General features: G+C 40.7%; 1 protein-coding gene across 1 annotated transcript; it reads left to right on the top strand.

The window, feature by feature from the left end:
- The first annotated feature begins 2,322 nt into the window (after nt 1–2,322).
- lurap1 (leucine rich adaptor protein 1) lies at nt 2,323–21,038 on the top strand. Its single transcript, XM_080887771.1, has 2 exons — nt 2,323–3,021; nt 14,060–21,038. Exons 1-2 carry the CDS (start codon nt 2,803–2,805, stop codon nt 14,930–14,932), a joined length of 1,092 nt encoding a protein of 363 aa, XP_080743897.1. The 5' UTR covers nt 2,323–2,802; the 3' UTR covers nt 14,933–21,038.
- The last annotated feature ends 694 nt before the right edge of the window (nt 21,039–21,732 follow it).

Raw genomic sequence — 21,732 nt, 5'->3', positions numbered from 1 at the left:
TTGGAGCCTCCAATGAGATGTGAGACTGAATACACAGGAAAGTGTCATTAAACCAGAGATCTCTCCAAGCTGCTCTCTCCTCAGCTTTTGTTAAACCATTACAATCAGTGCAAAATACTGGTTCTAGAATCAACGTAGCTTAAATAATGAAAAGTAGACATAGTCTTATATCCAAGCTTAATCTTCATGCCATTTCAGAAAGAATGAGACAGCCTTAATCCAGCTATTAACCCATTTTTATTTGCTACAAATTTAGCCCCCCCTACCTTTCCTAAGTAGAGTCTTCCATTTTGTCCGTCTGAGACAGACATGCACAATCACTAGCTGCTAATATTTGGAAACCCCTGCCTTTGCATCTCACTTCATTGCTGTCCACTACAACTGTATTTCCACTCACAGTCAGCTTCATCCTGGCAGCCCGAGCAAGTGTTCACAGTGAAAAGCATCTCTTCAGCTCTCCAGAGGCCCTTCCTGACTGCAGATTATGCCACTGAATGTGTCTTTGTGGTGTCTCTGGTTGTGACAGACATTTGTAATAAGAATGCAGCATTTTCAGTAAGTTATAGCAGAAAACAATTACTGAAAAGGATGACTATAATCGTTCCTTTCTTTCTTACATTTTTTGATATGTATCTTTATTTGTTAGCGCCTGGAAAACAAAAATCCAGTTATACATCCAAAGCCATAAGGAAAACAAAAACTTGGTGGAAAACCTGTGCCTGCTGTGGATCTTATTGAATTGTCCTTGACAGCAGCATTTAATCTCCTTTGTTCCAAAACATTGACCCACTGGTCTTTTAACCACAAGCTTTAACCTGAGCTCCAGTTCCACATGAGGGGGTCCAGGCCCGTTAAGGAAAAGTCTGCCTGGGCTGAGTTTGTGTGGGCCGGGAGAAAGTTTCCATATAGAGACACAGGGTATGAGTAAGTGTGTGTTTAGTGTATTAAGAGTAAAGTAATCCGGCCTTTGCCACAGAGATCTGTTGTATTTCATTACACTGATTAGACTCTTCATTCCTTCTCTTGGGCGGTGACCCATGTTAAAAGCTTCTAAGTTACAGCGGACCACGAATTCTAAAATAAATTCTAAAATAAATTCTAAAATACATTATTAAACATTTGACCAAATATTTTTGATTTAATTAATTTAAATGAAAACATTAAAAAATATTTAATTAGCTCCCATTTTAATTAATTAATGCATCATTAATTATATTTTCTATTCATTTTGGCACTTGGGGCCTTCCATACATGGTCACACCATCACCTGCTGTGTTCAAAGAAGAGCCTTGCTTTTCTTTTTAGTGCACAATGGACAAAACTATGAGTCCACATCTTTTAATCTTTGAATTCAGGTGTTTTTAGCTTTATGAAAGCCGTGCAATCTGTCTTTACAAGCATTTGTGAGAGAATGGGTCGCTCTAAAGAGCTCACTGAATTCCAGTGTGGTGCTGTAACGGGATGCTGCCATTACAACAAGTTCATTTGTGAAATTTCTTCCCTCCTAGATATCCATGATCAACTCTGAGTGGTATTATTACAATGTGGAGACATCTAGAAACCACAGCAACTTAACCATAAAGTGGCAGACCACGTAGAGCAAGGGAGCAGAGTCGACGACGCTCACAGTTGTAAAAGTTGCTAAACCTTTGCTGACTCACTACTGCTGAGTTCCAAACAAAATTAAGCACTGGGAGCATCATGCCATGCGTTTCCATTACTGAGCAGCTCCCTGAGTGTAATGTGTCGGTGGCCCACTGCTTTTGTCTTTTTAGGGCATTTCAGATGTTTAGATTAGTCCTTTTTAATAGTTTATTAATGCCCACTTAATTTTTGCGTGGAGGAAAAGCTATCAAGTTTTTCACAAAAAGGCAAAAGCAAAAATAAGAGCTTCATCTTGTGCTTTTGTCCTTTTGCCTGCATAAATGTGGACAACAGGCAGATGGATACAGACATCACATCTTCACCCAAAGGTCGCCTTTCATGACTATGTTTAGATTATGTTTCTGTTCCATGATGCTCACACATATAACTGGTTGATGTTCACATATATAACTTGATTGGAGTATCAATATTAACAAGCTTATCTTCTTCTTATAAAACGCACAGACGTCTTTGTGCAGAAAGGAGGATAAAAGGACTTTTTTGTTGTTTTTGTTTTACTTTGTGCTTGTCGTTTTATTTTGGTAGTTCACCGTTTTCTCCGGTACAGAGCTTTCACACAGATTGTATTTTGAAAGTTTTCCCGGAAGCTACCGAGGGTTATCGCTGGTGACTTGACGCTATCGGGTCTCCTCTCCCACTCTGCGGTTCCTGATCGCTGTCATCATGCAGGTGGAATCTGCGCAGTGTGGCTCAGCGTACAGATCCCAAACACCAGCCTCACCGAGCTGCAGCTCAGGACTCGGGACTCCGGAGATCAGACTGCATTTACAGCTGTAAAGGAACCAATCAAGGAGGGGAAAGCAACAAATTGGATTTCCCCCCTCCGCTATCACTTGATGACCATCAGCAGTTTAGATACAGAGGCTTCATCAATTTAACACAACATGATGACTGAGTTAAAATAACCCACATATCGAGGATTTCTCTCTGTATCATACTGCTGGAATAAGCTCACACTGCTGTGTTGATACTGTCAAACAGTTTTCCTTGCCTGGCGCAGTCCAACTCAGCAGCAGTCGCATAGGATGCCATACAAGCCTATAGGAAGTGACTCTCGCAGCTTGACAGGGAACAATCTCCGAGGAACCCGAAGGACGTAATCTTTGTCCTGCGGATCTTATCGGTGTAAAAACACTCATGGCGATGGACGAAGGTACTGTCAGCGAGAGCATCCCAGACCTCAAAGACATAGAGGCGAAAATCGGCCGGAAGACCCCCGAGGGTTTGCTCAGGTGGATGCGGGAAGAGTCGTCCTCTCTCCGGGCAGACGCCAAGCTGGCCCTCGCGCACGACACCGGTAAAGAGACCGGGATGAAGAGTTTGGATGAAAAGATAAGAAAACTGAAGATGGAGATGGTAAGAATCCACAGTTCTCATATATGTGCCCGCAGGATGCGTGGCAGACTCTTGTTTTCCAGGATGTGTCATTCACGAAAGTCAGCCAGGTACAGAGCTGTCATTATGACGATGAATGCTGAGCCCGGCTCGGCTCCGGCAGACAGCCTTGTTTCGAGTACTTGAACATTTATCAGCAGATCGGGTTGTCATTGCTGGGGTGTATCTGAAATTATGTGCAGGTACAGAAGCCTGCACAACTCCTGAGAGCCCAGAGACAGAGGTACTTAACATGTTATCTGACTATACAGCATGCCATTTTTAAAATTTCCTTACTTCTCTTTATTAAGTTCTTGTTTTCTGTTCAACTCTTTATATTAAAATAACTGAATGTATAAGTAACAATCCATAAAGTAGTATAACAGTATAATTTTGACCAGATGAACCTAAACCACGTCATGTTCACATGATCACTAGCCTAACACAATAAACTGTAGTGTAACGCTCCACTTGACAGCTGAGAAAAAATAAATGACTGTGTTTTATACTCCAAGTCGTCCTTCCTGCTCCCACTGTGCGCTCAGAGCCCACAGTGGGACTCACTGCAAAATGTCAGCATTCTTTAAAATGACCATATAATCTGTATTTCAGAAAGCGCTAAATGCCAAATAATTTTCTTATCCCGTGCCTCTGGTGATGAATGATACTTTAGGACAGTGAGATTTAAGGATGCTTTTAGGGCCCCTGCTAATTGTTAGGCCTCCGGTAAGCTCACTAACCTCAGCTTTTTGGATATTCCTTAATTATTGTGTGGGCTCACACATTTAAAGCTATAATAAGTAAGTGTTTTACCTTAATGTTGGGAATAATACCAGCCTCAGCATGATTTCTGAGTTCGCTGACTCGTAACAGCACCAGTAGCATCTCATTTGTTCCCACTCCTTCCCTCAAAAGTGTCAGTCTGTATGTAACTTGGGAGAATGTATACAGTTTTCCAGGAAAGTACATTTCTAAGGAGACACTGAGGGCAGAGCTCGGCAGATTATGCCTACATGACACAAAATCAAGTGGTTTAGCTGCTGGTTAGACACAAAGCAAGAGCAGGATTACTTTATTCTAATAACTTGCAATAGATGCCAACTTTTCTCTTATGGCTGTTTGTGGCTAAAATGTTCCTAAAGTTAGGTGGATGAAGAGTAAACCAACAAATTCTATTCCATATCAAGATGACGATTTTGTGTTTCACGGCACATGGGTGCCCCTCCGTGAGCCTGGTCTGCTGGATGTTTCTTCCTTTTAAAGGGGAGTTTTTCCTTCCCACTGTCTCCAGTCTCCAACTGCTTTCATATAGTGGGGTCGTCTGATTGTTGGGGTTTTCTGAGAATTATTGTGGGGTCTTTACCTCACAATATAAAGTGCCTTGAAGTTACTTGTATTTTGATTTGGCACTATATAAATGAAACTGAATTGAATTGTTCGTTGCGCGAGCAGCTGCTATGATTTGTTTCACTACAATTCAGTACTGGAGCTTAAAAGACTCCAAAGTCCAGAGGCCTTTTATTACCAGTTGAAGCTACAGGGGCTGCTGTTATCACTGAGTAGCAAACGTTACATACGCCTGCTTTAAGAATTATACTTGCCAATGGATGTTTCAGCTTTTGGAAAGCTAAATGTTAGCATCAATCTCTCTTTAATGTCTTAGATAACGTAATTACTATGTTATCAACATGTCAAAATTAGCCAGTTAGGTCAGTGAAGTATTAATGTATTTTGAATCCAGCATAATTAAATTCTACGTTTACACCCAATGCAACACTTGCTGTGTCTTTCTGTACATTTCTTGTATTCTTTGGTAATGTTTTCACTTAGGATCGCCATAGGAGGTAAAATTAAAGATGTGACATTGACTTTGCTGTCGCTGTACGATTATGACAAAAATAATTTGGAATTTGTGGACTGATATCACACTTTTATACTCAAAGCACTCTATACAACACATTCACTTTCTTTAAGCTTAATGCTTTTTCTAACTACATTCACACTCCGATGGATGCATTGGAGAGCAACTTGGGGTTAGCATTTTGCCCAAGGATACTTGACATGCAGACTGGAGGAGCCAGGGATCGAACCACCAAGCTGCCGATCAGTAGGTGACCCGCTCTACCTCCTGAGCTACAGCCTCCCCTAACATGTGTGCAAACTAAATTTTAATATGAACATTGCTCTTATTATTAAGTAGTATAATACTAAGTAGTATAAGAAGAAAATCAGGAGTCTACATTCGATGAATTTGATTGTGACTAAATGCAACAGATGTAATTTTACTTTGACTGGACTTGAGTAATAAAATGTGAAGGCCCCTTGTATCCACTCATTCAATAATTCAAGCTGCTCTTTGCTCTGCCAGCAGCTGCACTTTGTTTGGAAATAAGTGGAGGTAAAAATGCACACAGGACCGTGGTGAAGGCGCTCTCTTCCTATTGTCTAGCTGCGCTTGCACCATTTATAGAAAGTAATTTTTAACATATTGCATACATTTCTATCTTCAGTCCACTGGGCTTAATTTTGGTGTGATACATACTCATATCATACCTCTGAACAAGACTGTTTTTCAGTTTCTCTTATTAAATGATTCCATCCCTCGTTTATCCACAGCAGGCCGCTCTGTGTTTCTTCAGAACTGATTATTTCTTCAACAGCAGAGCTTCCGTTCAACAAGTACTTCTCTGTTTTCTGGTTTACATCAACCCCACCTCGCGTCAAACAGTGGAGGTCTGTAGCAATAATGCACCACTCTACAGTTGCCCCCCCAACCATGTTCATGTATGTCATACATTCCTGCGGCAGATGCAGGCATGCACCCCGTCTCCCCATCTGTGGTTGTGACACAAGAGCGTGTGCGCTGCCACAACCGAACTTCCAAACCAAACAAGCTGTTTTCTGAAAGAGTCGCTCCAAAACACATTGGTTACATTCAAACATCCAAAAACACATTAGCAGTTTGGTCGCATGGTAGAAATAGAAGCTGATTTCACTCCAGGACTCATGATGGTGGCAGCATGTGTCTTAAGTTCGCTTGCTTGGTGTAAACAAAGTTTTCAGAAAGAAAGATGATCGGCTGTCATCGTCACATTTGTTTAGTATTTTCTGCCACATGTCTTTGAGTTTGAATTAGGCTCGTATTCCTTGAGCCTGTGTGTGTGTATATCTTAGGTTAGCTTAAATAGCTGGTGAGTAATAAAACGCTCGCTCTTAGGTTGTTGTATCAGTTCAGGGCTTTTGGTGACGGGTGTGGTCTGAGAACTAACTGATGTAGGCTCGTGTGAATCCATTGGAAGATGGATCACAAAACCTTTTTTTATTTTTTCAGAAGTGGTGTGTGTGAATGACTCAGATTGTTTTTTCCTTTTTTTCCCACAGAAGTCTTAAAAAACCCTTTTTCACATCACATCTGGGCCAAGTGCATATGTAGTCCTACATCTGAGTCATAGCTGATCTCTGGACATGTTGACCACAATGTCAACGGAAATACGCATACGCGGGAGGTTTAGTGTGAACATCACATGGGTTCTGTAGTTGCAGCTTGCCTGTCTGTAATTTTGTGACCAGAAAGGCGCATTGTAATGGTAAATGGTAAATGGCCTGCATTTGTATAGCGCTTTACTCAGTCCCTAAGGACTGCCACCTGAGCTACAGCCACCCCGTAGTAATGGATGTGTTAGCTCTAAAAAGCAAAAAGTCTGAGTTTTAAGGTGTTTTTTTTCTTCTCATAATACATATATGTATTGTAAACATGGCAATATTTAGATATAAATCAGAATATAAATGAATAAATGAGTGTTAGTGGGTTAGTGTGTACAGAAGAAAGCTCAGCTGCTGTTGTAGGTTGTATAGTACCTAACCTAATTGCATATTTAGCCCACATTTGTATTCACAAGGCATCCAGACTTGCTGGAAATCTGTTAAGACTATAGAAGCATGCTGGACTGTTAGTAGTTTTAGTCATTTATCAAGTTTTTTTGCAGAAGCGGGAGGACAGAGAGAGAAGTGATAGTGATGAAGAACCGTTTTCTAACTCTAGGGAGTGAAACTTTCAGTACAGTCCGGGCTGCTCCAGTATGTGAGTGTGTGTGTGTGCCCGCGTGCGTGTGTGCGCATGCAAGTGTGCATGGTTATTTCATCTGTGTGAGTGGTGCTGTGTAATGAGAGTGCAGAAGAAGAGATGGGAGCATCATCTGAAATCTGCTTAGTAAGATGTGCAGTACTAATGTGTGTGCTCAGAGGCTGCAGGGAGATACTAAATGGAAGAGCTCTCTCGTGCACACAGTCGTGCACACAGCCTAGCAAAGTCACCATGTTGTTTTCTTCCCCAACATTTTCTGCCATGCTGATAAGCTCAAACGAACAGGCGGGATGTTAATGAGTCGGCTATAAACTGCTTCTTTTTCCACTCTGAAAGTGTGTGTTTGTGTGGACCCTTCTGTTCCTCATTCATCTGTTACTTTGTATCCATAACCACACTGTGTGGCATTGGTGGGCTGCAGCATCTGCCTGTGTAAGATCAACACTGTGCATATTTGTGTGTGTGTGTGTGTGTGTGTGTGTGTGTGTGTGTGTGTGTGTGTGTGTGTGTGTGTGTGTGTGTGTGTGTGTGTGTGTGAGTGTGTGTGTGTGTGTGTGTACGTTACCACTAATATTGAAGTGTTACTCTTGTTAAATAGCAGGAAAAACAAGAAGTCATGTTACATTTCTAATACAGTACGTCTTTGATTTAAACAAACATGTTGCATAACTCTCAAGTCCAGAAAAACACACTGATTCGATTGGCCTAAAGTACAAAATATAAATCAAAACGAAACTACAGATCTTTAAAATTAGCCTTTAAAATTGTTATGGTCATTAACATCCTATTTCCTGTTACTTGGATGATAGACATGGATCATCAGAGACTTTTAAGACAGCCAGCTTAGAGTCACCAAACAGTGACGTAGGATCATTATTCAGGAAAGCGAAAGATACGGACACGTTTCTTTGCCCAAATGATACCCAGCTAGTTCAAAACCTAAAAACAATACAGTTTAACAATTAAGAAATCTGAAAATAATGCAAGTCATCACACAAGTGAACCTGAGTTGGCAGTTACTATATTTGTTCAAGAAAACTGTAATACTACAAAAAAACGAACAAAGAATTCATCAGATATTCGATGCAGCTGCTCTAAATGATTTATTATACTGTAGCTGTAGTGTGATTACTGACTCTAGCAGAGTAGTGTGTTATGTAACTGCTTCCAGACAAATGTGTTCATGTGTTTGCAGTAACGGGTGACTTCAGAACACGTTTGTCGCCGGCTCGGCTCATGACTTGATTTGGTGGGGAAAGAGCTGAAGGCAGATAAATGTTGCTGTGAATGATTTTAGTGCTGCTGTTCATCTCTGCGGGAGCAGTTTGAAAGCATCTGCCTTTCGCATTCGTCTCCAGCAATCTCCACTCTCCACTTCACTGATCTAAACAGATTTACTGGATAGAGACACTCCTTTAAAGCCAGAGAAGACTGGCACTAAGCCTTACACACACACACACAGAGACACACACACTGAAGGGCCTTTTATATATAAGCTGCTTTGTGCATTTTATTAATGATCAGCATCTGTATTTTAAGCTACCAAAGGGCAAATGTTATGCTGTTGCTCGAGGTATGTCCTTACTTTTTGCTAACTCCTCCTTTTTTATTCACTTTAGCTTTCCCATGTCAGCCTCTCTCTGTCTTCCACCTCTGGGCAGATGAATGTCAGTGCAAAGTCAGCTCTCCGTGCAGAGCTGAGCTGTAGGGAATCAAAATCCAGTCTGTTTAATCTCAGGCTTCTTTCTCTAACTGGCTACTGGCTATGCTGTCACTGATGTCACAGTCAGTACAGGGTTTTGTTAAATTCAATTATTCCTGAGTGACCTGCAGCTCTTTTATTCCTCCACCACAATTTTGTTTCCTGTTTTCTCTCCATCTCATTTTGTTGCTTGTAACCATAATATCAGAGAGCCTGGTAGGTCTTCTGTCCAGGCTTCATTTCTTCTTATGTGACAGCAGGTTTAGACAGTAATGTTTGCAGGAAGTAGATGGACAAACAGAGAAGGGGCTACATCAGCTTTGAAGAATGAGCCTCTGCTCCTCTTTGTATCCATTGACTTGCATATTATGCTCCATGAGGGCCAAAATTCAGCATTTCTTTGTAGTTTGCGTTGCTATTTCATAAGACAGTGATCTTCACTTGGCTTTACTTGTGCTTACGGTGAAATCTCGCATGTTGCCATTCAGCATTCTGTCCTGTAGTAAGAAAGAAGAAAAGGAACAGTAAGAATGGCATTCAGACATGAATGCAGACAGATGGAGCAGCTGGCGAGTTATGGAGGGCCAGGGCTGACCTTCTGCTGCCTAATGGAGACTAGAGGGTCTCTGCAAGGACGCAGTATGTCTGAGGGCCCGAGTTAGATTGGGAAGGTGAAACAGCAGACACGGGCACCAGGGGATACGAAAGAGAGAGAGAGAGCAGTGACTGTGTTTATGTTGCTGGTATTCCAGCTGGCAGTAATTCAGCAATCTGTTAGGTTGCTGTGAGATGATAGGAAGCCACATGGGACAGTGTGCGTCATGGATCATACCCTATCACAATCTACAGGATGATGATGATGATAAACTTTAATTTCGGACATGTAAAGCAAAAAAACAAATAAATACACATATACATTCATTTATTCACACACATACATATGTGCACAAACAAAATCAACATAACATGAAATGCCAACTCAATCATCATGTCTGAAAGAGAACAGGAAGAAGACTAGAGGAGACTAGAGGGTCTCTGCAAGGGTCTCTGCGTATTAATCACTACGCGTGCTCAACACTCTCATCCCCACAGCTTGACAGAAAATGGTGTCCATAAAAGTACTGAAGGAAAAAAAAAGTCAAAAAGGTGAATATCTAGAGTAGTAAATTGTCCAACAATTATAACGTGTTCTCGTTGTAAGGTTCAGAACGCTGAAAGCATTTCGGGGCACATTGCGGTTCTCCATTTGTTCTGTTGACTCTGAAAGGGATCAAAGCAACGTTAGAGAAGGAAACCCTTCAACAATTAAATTCCCTCAGATGAGATCACTCAAGTGTTGCCATCAGTCGTCTTCTTCTGTTGATATTCTTAGAGCTAAAAGATTTTCCTCACGTCTCACTGTGGGCACCGTGTGCTCCAGCTACAGTATTTGCACATTTTAAGACCACAAGTACTCATTTACACTGTTGGTTTGTCTGTGTTGTGTTTTTTGGGTTTTTTTTGTTAATTAACTGATCAGATACCAGAAACACGTCTTCAAGTTATTTATTTCACTGTTAATGTGGAGAGCTAAAGATAAAGATACCTAATGATGTTATTATGACGTATATTTTGACACTTTATGAAGCAGTACTTTTTGTGCTTTCATTACACAGTAATAAATATTTCCTGAGGCGGATAAATATTACAAAGATTTTAGCAGGGATCCAAAACAAATGAAGTCTTTCTTCTGCACCAGAAATCTTTTAATATGAAACAACGAGTTTGACTTGTTTGCAGAGTGCAGGTACTTGTCTTATTTGATAATATAAAAGGCAGGAAAATTAGCTTTCCAGAAACCTGTGGGTCTGCCAGCTGGTGCGTGGCTTCATGCTGAGTAAGGAAGCAGGAGTGTGTTTGGCGATGTACCGATGTTTCAGGAAATGCAAAAAACATGATTAATGATATTAAATCCTTAAGGCTGCTTAGTCCCATTCACATTAAACTTTGTTGGCCCCACTTCGACCTTTTTCATCCTTTCTTTGATGTGCACGCTTGACTTTGTTGTGTAATTAAATGCTTCAAATCAGTCTCAAAGTAATGAATATAGTGGGGATTGAAACAAGTCCCACTTGAAGAGCAGCAGAGCAAACAAAGCAGGAAACAGCTGACACAAACATGATGGATTTCACTTTTAGCAAAAAGCTGGAACACGTGGCTGTCATTGTTTAAATTTCATTACGAAAAAACTTTGCATATTTTAATATGTTGATTTGTAGGCAACTAATCTATTTTGTGACCTCAGTAAAGAAGGCATGCAGAGTTGAGATGACAAAGATGATTTCTTTTACATTTTTATTGAAGATTTTCCACTAACACTTTCTGAGATATTGTGTTAAGAGCAAATGCCATATATCTAGTTGTATTTCAGAGGCAGTAGCCTTACAGAAGAATTATTATCCCCCCAAAAAGCTAAGGTGTGGCAGCAAGGCCACTCACAGATGGTCCCTCTGCTTGTGTAAAATTACATACTCAAATGCATCTCTGGTGTATAACTTGTTTTAATTTCATGCATTGGTGAATTTGGTTAATACACAGTATAAAAATATCATCTCTAACCAACCACCCAAGTTACCCAAATTAATATCGCAGAAAAAAAAATGACCTGTTGCGACAGCAACAGTTAAAGTCAGTGTAGTTCTGCAGCAAAGTGTTCATAGACTGGTGGAGCTCATAGCTTTGTTAGCATTGTGCCACCTCAGCGCTGACAGGCACGGAGCTACTTTTATTGCCACCCTCATTAAGCACTCGGTCTCTGCCAGCCAAAAACCTCAAGCCTTGAGCCCCACCCCAAAACTTGTGTGTGCCAGGATGCCGGTGGGTTCATACCCACATATTCATGAACAAAAAGCTGTATATACATATATATATATATGTGTGTGTGTGTGTGTGTGTATTAGAGCTGTGTCTGCCTGTGTAATTTAGCATAACCACTGACTTTGGCTTCAGCATTTACCAGAACATTGACCACACAGCTCAATTCTCCTCCAGTAAAGAAAGTAAAATGAAACCCTTCTATTTCATCTCATATCCACATTTTTTTTCTTCTGAAGTGTGTTGCCTGTGTTTACTTGTGATAATCAACAAAAAAGCTGGTTCCCATAAGTTCAATCTTGTGTGTTTTCTCCACAGTTAAAATTACACTCTGGATAAGGTCTGGTTATGGTTTAGTCATGCTGTGGTTATGTTCTACAAGTCACGTGAGCCATTTCAATCTTTCACGGCACAGACTAAGTAAAAGGTTTTTGAGCAAATGTGGTAAGCTCAAAGAGAAAGTTAGTATTCTTTAGGTGATGGGCACCAACCAACTTTGAGCATGCAGTGATTAAAACTGCTGCTTCCCATTGATGAGTTTGACAATTGTTGGTTACGTTTTTTTAATCATGATGCACAGAGCCGGACTCTGTGGTTGGCCTGTGGTGCAGCCCAAGGTTCGAGCATGTTACGGCATAAGAAGGAGAGACTGATGAGCCAGTATGTGACAGCTGTGCCAATCAACCCACCCTGACTCTGCTCCCTGAACCATCCTGCCCTACCTCTCCCTCCTGCAGCTGAGTCAAACCACACTTTTAGAAAGATTCAAGAGGTCAAAGTATTCAGCAGTCTTAGAGGAAAAAACGGGGCAGAAATGATCTTTTCTTAATACCCAGTTTAGAAACCACTGATGTCGATCAGCTTCCTGCTGGTTTGATACTGAGGAAGATGGAGGAAAACCACTCAACATCAGTGGATTGAATTTGCCATAGCTTTTTCTTTCTTTCCTTTTTTTATACCAAGCAGCCTGTGGTGTGGTCTTAAACAGTGAATGGCTTATCCAAAGGTCAGCCACTACCTATGCATAGAAACGAAGTATGAGACATATTAATTCATGCTCACGTGCACCATTTTCCATCTGGATGGAAGAACGTCAGGCTTTTAAACACCCCATAGAGCAGCTTTCTTAATTCTTCTGCCAGTGTTTTCATCAGAACTGATAAACATGAGTAACTTAGTAGGTTGGATCAATCAATTCATTCCATCAGACTGATTTATTGATTTATAAGGATCAATTAAACTGTTACACTTAAACTCCAAAAGGTCAGAAAGATCTTAGTGGCCTGAGGCCTCTGCTCGGAGTTTTTTGGGGTGTTAAACTTACTCAACACTTTATTATCCCAATGCTGTGTTAGCGCTGGAATATACATAATGTTACACTTGCAGGACTTTCACTTTTCACAGTGCGATGTAGTAAAATAAAATATAAAAAGACTGTAAAACTATAATTGTATATTTTGTCTGTCTGACCCAAAATTATCTGAGATGAAATACACAAATATGTATAAATTACCACAAATTTTAATGATTCCCAAAAAGGGATACAGCCAGCCTCCCGGGGCACAGTAATAGACCAGCAGAAAGTGATACATAAGGAGGAAACTGAAGAATACTTTGAAATCAAAGGCTCAAAGCCGAGGTGATCTCAGTGGTCAGAGCTTTGAATGTTGTTGCCATATATCACCTCTGGGCTCTGCACTTTGCTTTGAGAACTTCTGCAAATGTATTCTAGGGAAGAATTTTCCATGACTGCAGCCATCTTTCTCCTTCTAAGTCACCATTTAGCTTTCTTATCCTCCCACACACATATTGTATTTGAAGATACCCATGGCTGCTAGAGGCCCGCTGAAGCAATTATTGCTTTATTTATTTATGACAGAAGTTGTAGATTAACTTTTGAATCCTTTGCACCATTTACAGCATTTAAAAGTCAGCTGAAAAGGAAAAAAAGTCTTTTTCTCGACTTTCTTTACTAATGCGTCTTACTTTCCACTGTATCAAATTTCCATCTCTCACTAGCTTCTCCTACAAACTCAGCTTCAGTCACATTCCCTTGTAATATCCATCTGTAACCTTGTTTCCCCTCCACCTTTACTTTGTTTGTTTCCCATTTTTAGTATTGTGGACTCCAGGCAGTTTCTGTTATTAGTTTCTTCCAATTAGGGTAATCTGGAATAGTTTAATAGCATTATAACGGTGTTTGCACTTGTCCCTAGAGCCAAAGCTGACAGCTTTACATAAATATGTGCGGTCTCCTAGGTTCAACATCTGTTTAGATTTCTCTTTTGTTGCACATTGCACACTATCAAAACATGACCACTGTGAAAGTAAGCATGCATCATTATTGTAAATTTAGAATATCTCCTTTTTTGTGTCCGCAGGCTCACTTGCGCTCGGTGGACGTTAAGATCCTGCAACAGCTGCTGGCGGTGCACGAGGGCATCGAAGCAGTGAAATGGCTGTTTGAGGAGCGCAGCACACTGACCAGCCGCTGCAGCAGCCTCACCAGCAGCCAGTACAGCCTGGGGGAGGGACCCGACACCTCTTGGAGAGGCTCCTGGAGCAGCTTGCAGGACCCCAATGACAAGCTAGACAACATCTCCATTGGCAGCTACCTGGACACGCTGGCAGACGACATGGATGAGTACTGCCCTTCCAGCTCCGAATCCGTCATCTGCTCCACCACACCTCTAGTTTCAGAGGCTACTGCTGGGGGCCGCATGGTGGGAGGCTCCGTGGCCACAGCCACTGCAGCGGTGTCAGGGCCCGTGTTAGGCCTGAAGTCCGGGTCTAGTGCTGTGGGAAGTGAGAATGGTACTGGGGTTGGAATTATTCCAGAAGTGAAAGGTGGACCTGGGAATGTTGCCATTGGGAAGGGAACTGGAGGAACTGAAAGTGGGAAGCCAGCAGCTCCTGGCAGCTGTCCACAAGCCAAGTCTGAGGGCCTCAAGCAAGGTGCTCCTATCTGGACCAAGACTGCAGAGACAGATAAGGGAAGCCCCATGTTTAAGGTCAGTACTCCAACGCAAGGCCTTAAAGCTAATGGTGTCCTGGAGAAATCAACCACACAAAGAGGCAGCCCGACCCGCACCTGTCTCAGTGAGAAACTGGCAACCAGCCAGAGCCCCAAAGTTAAACCTTACAAAAATGGAAAGATTGACTTGGACACGTGCAAAATGAATGGCAAAATGCATCTGGAGTACGACGCCCACTGGCGCTGGGTGCAGTCGCAAGAAGATGTGACGTTTTTGTAAGAAGAATAATCACAGAGAGGGACTAAAGCCACTATTGAACACTCCTTCTGCAACATCAAAACCCAGATCACTGAAGATTAAAAGAAGAGTGCACTGATGTTGTGAAAGGCACATAATGGGGCTTTCCCCGGTGAAAGACACTGGGTATGAGAGACAATTACCTGTTTCTTCTTTTGTTCCTTCCTGTAACTGCACTAACTTCCTATAAAACATTGATGTCAGTATTAAGGGATTTTGGACCATATATAGCCAAACAGGGGTGCCTCACAAAATCAACTTTAAAATCCTGTGTCACAGATTTTCCTCAGGGTCTTTTTAACAATCCCTGATATTATTTCAGTTTCTTTTCTTTTACGTTATTTTGTTTTCCTGAAAAATAAAGCACAGTGAGACGATCTGCCAGAGAGCTGAAACATGACTTCAGATGGTTTGACACATACTTTATCGGCAAGTCAAAATTGAAACTTTGCCTTGACTTTGACTTTTTAAAAAATAATCTAGGAACAATATTGCCACCAATATATTAATTCTGAACCTTTACAAAAACTAGTTATTATTAGTTACTTTGTATAATCAATTTAACATTTTGTGGATTCTGTATGAAAGTAATTCCCAACTTTTTATCTTTTATCCTCTTCAAATGAAAAATTATTCAGTTATGGTGATAGTTTCTGGGTAATAAGGTAAATGTAGCTGTGCCAGACGATAAAAAATGTACTCCTGGACTAGTTTGTAGAGGTATTAGAGCAGAAGATTTAATGCAATATATATAGACAAACGTATCGGGCCACAGAGTCCCTTAATCCTTCAGGTGTTTTTAGTTTCATTGTTCTAACTCTATAACATCAAGCACCTAACCATGCAGTCTTCCTTTACAAACATTTGTGAAAGAGTGAGTTGTTCTAAGGAATTCAAGCATGGTACTGTAACAGGATACCGCTGTACCACTGTTGCAATACGTCAGGTTGTAACACGAAAGTGTTTGGGAACCACAGCAACACAGCCTCAAAGTGGTAGACCACATAAAGTTACCAACTGCTAAAAGTGCACCTGGTATAAAAGTCACCAATGCTCATCTGACTCAGCAGTTGCAGACTTTCAAACCTCCTGTGATATTAACATCAGCACAACATCTGTGTGCCAGGAGCTTCATGGCATCATTTCAATGGCTGAGCAGCTCCTGTTGGTGTAATGTGTGGGTGGGCCGGTACTTTTGCCCATATTGTGTGTATTTCACAAATCAAAAGCAAATGTGTGATGAGAAATAACCAAATGTTTTGTGTATTTAACTCTTTTGTTTCTTCTGAGCTCTTCAAATTTACCTCAGGGCCCATTTGAAGGGGCCTGACCCTGAGGTTGGGAATGACTACCGCACTCCACAAACAACAGCTTTTATGAACCCCAGTGTACTGCATATAAGATAGTAGTAGAGTCACTCCCGACGCATAATATACTAACGATTTGTCACGTCCCGAGGCGTTCCATGGAAACGCGAAAGGTGACCTTCCGCGTTTCTAAGCTACGCGCCAGATTGTGCGATTTAAACAAATTAAACATACATATGTAGAGTCATTCCAGACAGTTCTCATGTTTTCCAAACTCATAATATAGGGACGTGTTGGGCAGCCGAAAGCATAATATACTGACGATTTGTCACCTAGTGTTACGCTTTGGGAGTGAGAACGTGTTGAGCAGTAATAGTGTAAAATCAACCTCTCATTGAAATCCTAAATAAAGATTGCTATATTGATCCTTGTTTATTGATAATATATCACTACTCTTCCAGTGGTTAATGACCGCCTTATTGTTTCAACAAAAAATAGAGAAACAATGTGATTTTCTCCCCAACTGTTTATCCCCAAACACTTTCCTGATCAGCACTAGAAAATATGTCAAACTTGCAATAGAAGACGAAGCACTGAGATAAAAGTTTAACACATTAAAAAACAAAAAAAGTGCCAGTGATAGCATTTGTGTCTTTGTGAAGCTAATCCCTTCAGTGCGTTACCAAACATGTGCATGATTGTATAGTCACTGAGTTGTAGTACAGCTACCAGTGCACTGGTTACTAGTTGTGACTGGTTATAGGCAAATCTTGACTTTGGATGAAAATCTTTCTTCTGTTTTGACAATTACGCTAACCTGTATTAGTTTTCTTTAAAGCAAATGTTGTGCCTGATTGGTGTAAACCTTAACTACATATGCCTGTTTGTTCCCTGAGATGACTGCACTGTTGTGATGATAATCTTTTATTAGTTTTGCCTCTCCGTGGGCTTTGCTTGCGTGTACAAATAGCTAGACCAAAAGTCTGTGTGCTATTCAGTATCGACTGGTAAATGTGTTATGCTGGCTGGGTGGATATTGCTTGCCCTGTGCTGACATCTTTATTGGTTGATTTGTGAGCAGTACGCGGAAGACTGAACACAATCAGTGAAGAAAAGCAATATTTCCTGAAGGCTGTCTGCTGGCTTACATAAGCAGCCTCTTCTCAGCAACTGAAATTTAATAATACTGTCTGATCTTCAATAGATGACAGTGCTACTAATGAAGGAATTGTTGTTCCGTTTTTTTTATGTGCATGTGCGAGAGAAAGACACAGCCGGCCTCCCAGGTATGAATAAGAATAGATGAATCCCAAAGGATCGCAGATTTTTTCAGCTTACTCATCACAATGTAACTACATCACTCACCAGTCTGCAGTTATTCATGTTAATGGTGCAGGGATGGTGCAACACATGTGGTAAATGGAGGGGAACATATTACATAATCTGTCCAGTTTCTTTCAGTGCCTGGAAGTGTTTGAAACTATTAAATATGAGTGTTGATAAAATATGAGCTTTGATACTGGTTCCAACACAAATGGGCATTTTTCATACTTTCTGCACATTTCAGTCATCTTGGTTCCATAACAACATAACATTTCATTTTTCTTTGAAACAACCAGATGACTATTCATGCAGCCATTTTGTATCTGAATGGTCACAGATTCTATTTTCACATGCCACATATGCAGTTTGGGGCTCAGATACACGAGAGTTAGCTTCTCATTTCACTATTGCTAGCTATAAAATTTTTCTGCACTGACCATAACACTATGACTTATTTATTTTGGAAAAAATATCAAGTAAGGAGGAGTTTAAAAATGCACACAGGAAGCTACATAAAGGCTCAGTTGCACAGGCCTCAAGCCTCCAGCTCCTTGCAATTCCTCTGGTAGTTAGCAGGCTCCTGCAGTTGTCCATGGTTTGTATGGAAGACACAGACTGGTTTTACTTTGGAGGTGAACAGTATTTTGTGTGTCGCACTGTTCAGTACTGCTCAGCAAGCAGCAAGTGTTGGCATTTCACATGCAAATTAGAGGTAACCATGGCGGTCTGCATGTGACCAAAGTAATCGCAAGGTTTTAAATGCAGCAGCATGTGTCTCTTTGCAATCAATTTAAAAGCAACATCAAGCAACCATTTGTCAAACAGTCAGGCTATAGACATTATATTCCGATGACCCGAGGAGCTAGCCGGGCTCTAGACCTGCGTAAGTGCAATTTAGCAATAAATGTTACTATGAAACACCCATTTTTCTTGGTTGTCAGCAAGTGGTCTGTAGGCCTGTGTTACTGAGGCCTTGGATAATATTGGCTGTAGATGCTGGAGGCAAAATTTCATGACTAACTGTCATAGGATAATAATAAAGAGTAAACGTGCAAGTTGTGACCTGAGCTTTTGTACGTAACCTGCTGCCAGTCAGTGTCACTTTAGCTAGATAGGACAAGTTCGCTTTCTGGTAAAAGCTCTATTTTCGTTGACATAATTTAGAAAAGACATTCTAGATTAATGAAATGATATGTGATAAAATAGCCTATCTGGCTCAAATTTTGGATACAAAATTCTCCCAAGTGTACTATTAGAAAAGAGAATGTGATGACTTGGCGTCAATTCCCTCCATCCTAATTTAATCATGTTCTTAAACTCAACAGCTCCATTTGTTTTAGCCACTGAAGTGTTTCCTCTCTCCTCCTGCTTTTCTTTTCGTCCTACTTTCCACCACCACACTGGTTTCATGGAAATGTTCAGTCAGTGCCAACACACATCATGCGCACACAATGCCTTCTCACCGAAGACAGCACCATACAGCCGGCACCACAGACGCAGTGACTGTAGGCTAGTCCTCGAGAATAGGGAGGAAAAGTGAGATGAAGCTCAACCTTGAACTGACTGTGAAGATGTTAAAAATCCCATCTTTTTTATCCCTAAAGCCAAGCAGAGCATCTCTCCATCCCAGGATAGTTACTTCAGCCATGGTATATCCTCCGACCACAGTATAGACATGAAGTCATTTGAAACCATTTCCCTTTTTAACATATGCTGGCTGTAAAGCTATGCAACATGCCAAAAAAATGTCTGCTCCGCCAGTTTGTGGTTTGTTTTCCAAATTAGCGGAGGCATATGGGGAAAAAAAACTACGTTTAGTTCAGGGAATGAGCCTGTAAAACACATTATATGAAGCTATAGTGTGTCTTTCTGAAGTTATACTCTGTCCTCTAATGGTTTAATGTGTTTTCACTGGGCACAGTTGGAACATTTGGAAAATGGACGATGTTTTAAACCTCTCCTTGGCAGAGAGTGTTGACAGTTTAGGTGCCAGGGGGAACTGCTTGTGATCTGACTGTTTTTTAAAGTGAGATGATAACGGCTGTGTGCATTAGCAACAATGGAAGTGTTACTAAGTTCTGAAAATCTTGTGAAAAATACTTTTAATCTAGAATGAGAGAAATGTCCTCTTTCTTTCTAGAATTTTTCATAGGGTATGAAGGTGAACATCACTGGGCAGATCGTAAATCCTTCTCTTCTGCTCTCTCTGTGTCCAAGATTTATCAGATGGCCGGTGCGCAACGTGTTTGCATTGGCTTCAGGTGCTTTTGGCTTCAGAATACCTCCTCTGGCTATTCTGGGTGCAAGACAAACAGTGTGATTACATAGACGAGCGGATACCCACACGAACATGGTTGCCATGACAATGAGGCCAAGCAGGCTTGAGCTCTAGTGGCTACATAAAACAATGTTTACTGCAGTGCCAGTAACAGCATAGCAGTACAGTCTAAATGAAAGCAGGTGAGATAAAATCTGTGATAAATGCAGACAGCAGACATCCAAATTATTTGACCATTATACGTAAGGTCAGTTCATAAAAAAAGTATCAAATGTAGTTAGTAACAATGTAAAAGACTTTTAAAAATATGATACTTTTTAAGTGATTCTGTTTTAGAACTCATTTTTAATCCAGTCTGTTGAGTACCAGTGACAGATTACATGTGACACATGTAATCATTGTAGACAGCCCCCTATGTATGTTAAACACATGAAATGCAAAACACAGATCTTTCTCACTGTATCTAAAAATTGTGATCTGTACTTCCCAGTGATAACCACATCAAAGCCCCAAAGTCCATTTTTTAAAGCAGAGAACAGAACTTTTAGTGTCCTCAAGAGGCAAAAATAAAATTCAGTATCACCCATTCATTGCTCTTCTATTACTTTAAAAATGATACGAATTCTGCATTTTGGGGGGAATGCTGCAGAGGAAATTGCTCATTTCTGTTTTTTTGACATTTCCTGCTTCACCCTTGGTATAAAGCTCAGCTATCCTCTCTTTCAGCCACCTAAAATTCGCCCAAGAGGCCTTTTTCTGCCATTTTTTACCCATTTTTGAAAAGTGAGAAGGCAAACTGGTGTGTCTCTCTGGAGGCAGAGTCAGCGGATAAACAGTGAGCCGAGTGCACAGCGTGCAGCTAAAAGGAAGCTTCCACTCCCAGAGTCTTGCTGTTTTCTTCCTTCCTCTTATGCATACACAACACCCAAGCACAATTTATCCTGGGACTGATATGGGTCTCTAGATAGCTGACAGCATTTCCTTCTTTTAAGGTTCTTTTATATTTTAGTCTCATGTTTCTGTGTATTTGTTCACATCTCAGAATGTTCAAAGTAAATGCAAGAGAACTGAATCAAACCCTACTGGGTGCATGCTGGGTGCTGACCCAGGTCCAAAACCTGACTTAAGCTAAACAAAATCTAGAGGATTAAAAGACAAAGGCCAGAGAGACTGACTGCAGTTCAGCTGAATCAATAAAGTTAAGCTTTATTTTGTTATGCAATATGCCTTCTAGAAAAAATGTTTGTCTTTTTTTCCTTGTAAAGTCAAAATGTTCAAAAATTAACAGATTATGTTCATTGATGTGGGCGATATATATCATGAAGTATGTAAATTATACGAGTGTGTCTAATAATTAAAGCTATTTTAAATGTTTGGTTCGTGCTATCATTGCATTTTATTTAGAGCATTTTGAAGATCACAGTCATATAACGCTGTTTTCCCTGAACACTCATTTGGGATCAATTTGAGAAAACTTTTCAGTTTATCAGATTCCACCAATGAGAGCAAACTAACTGGAAATTCAACACCAGAATCTCCCTGATTAGCTGCTATTTCAGCTTAATGTAAACTACTGAGTGCTTTCAATAGTGGATTCCTGATCAATATTTAGCCCGACCAATGAGTGCAGCGAAGATCCATTAGCACTCAAAGCATTCATGGACTCCATTCTCAAGAATGTCATCGACCACAATACTGGTATCCATGAAACCACCAATACTTAATATATGCACAGCTCTGTAGATGCACTGATATGTAACGCACAAGAATCTTAGACATTTCAGCTTCACCTAAATACCAACAGAAGATACCTGCATTTGAAGAGCGAAGTTCATTACTACATTAGACTGTGATGTCACAGGCCTAAACATATT

The sequence above is a fragment of the Rhamphochromis sp. 'chilingali' genome (assembly GCF_963969265.1).
Source record: "Rhamphochromis sp. 'chilingali' genome assembly, chromosome: 7".
NCBI lineage: Eukaryota > Metazoa > Chordata > Actinopteri > Cichliformes > Cichlidae > Rhamphochromis > Rhamphochromis sp. 'chilingali'.
The sequence above is the reverse complement of the archived record's forward strand: the minus strand, read 5'-3'. Positions and strand labels throughout refer to the sequence as shown.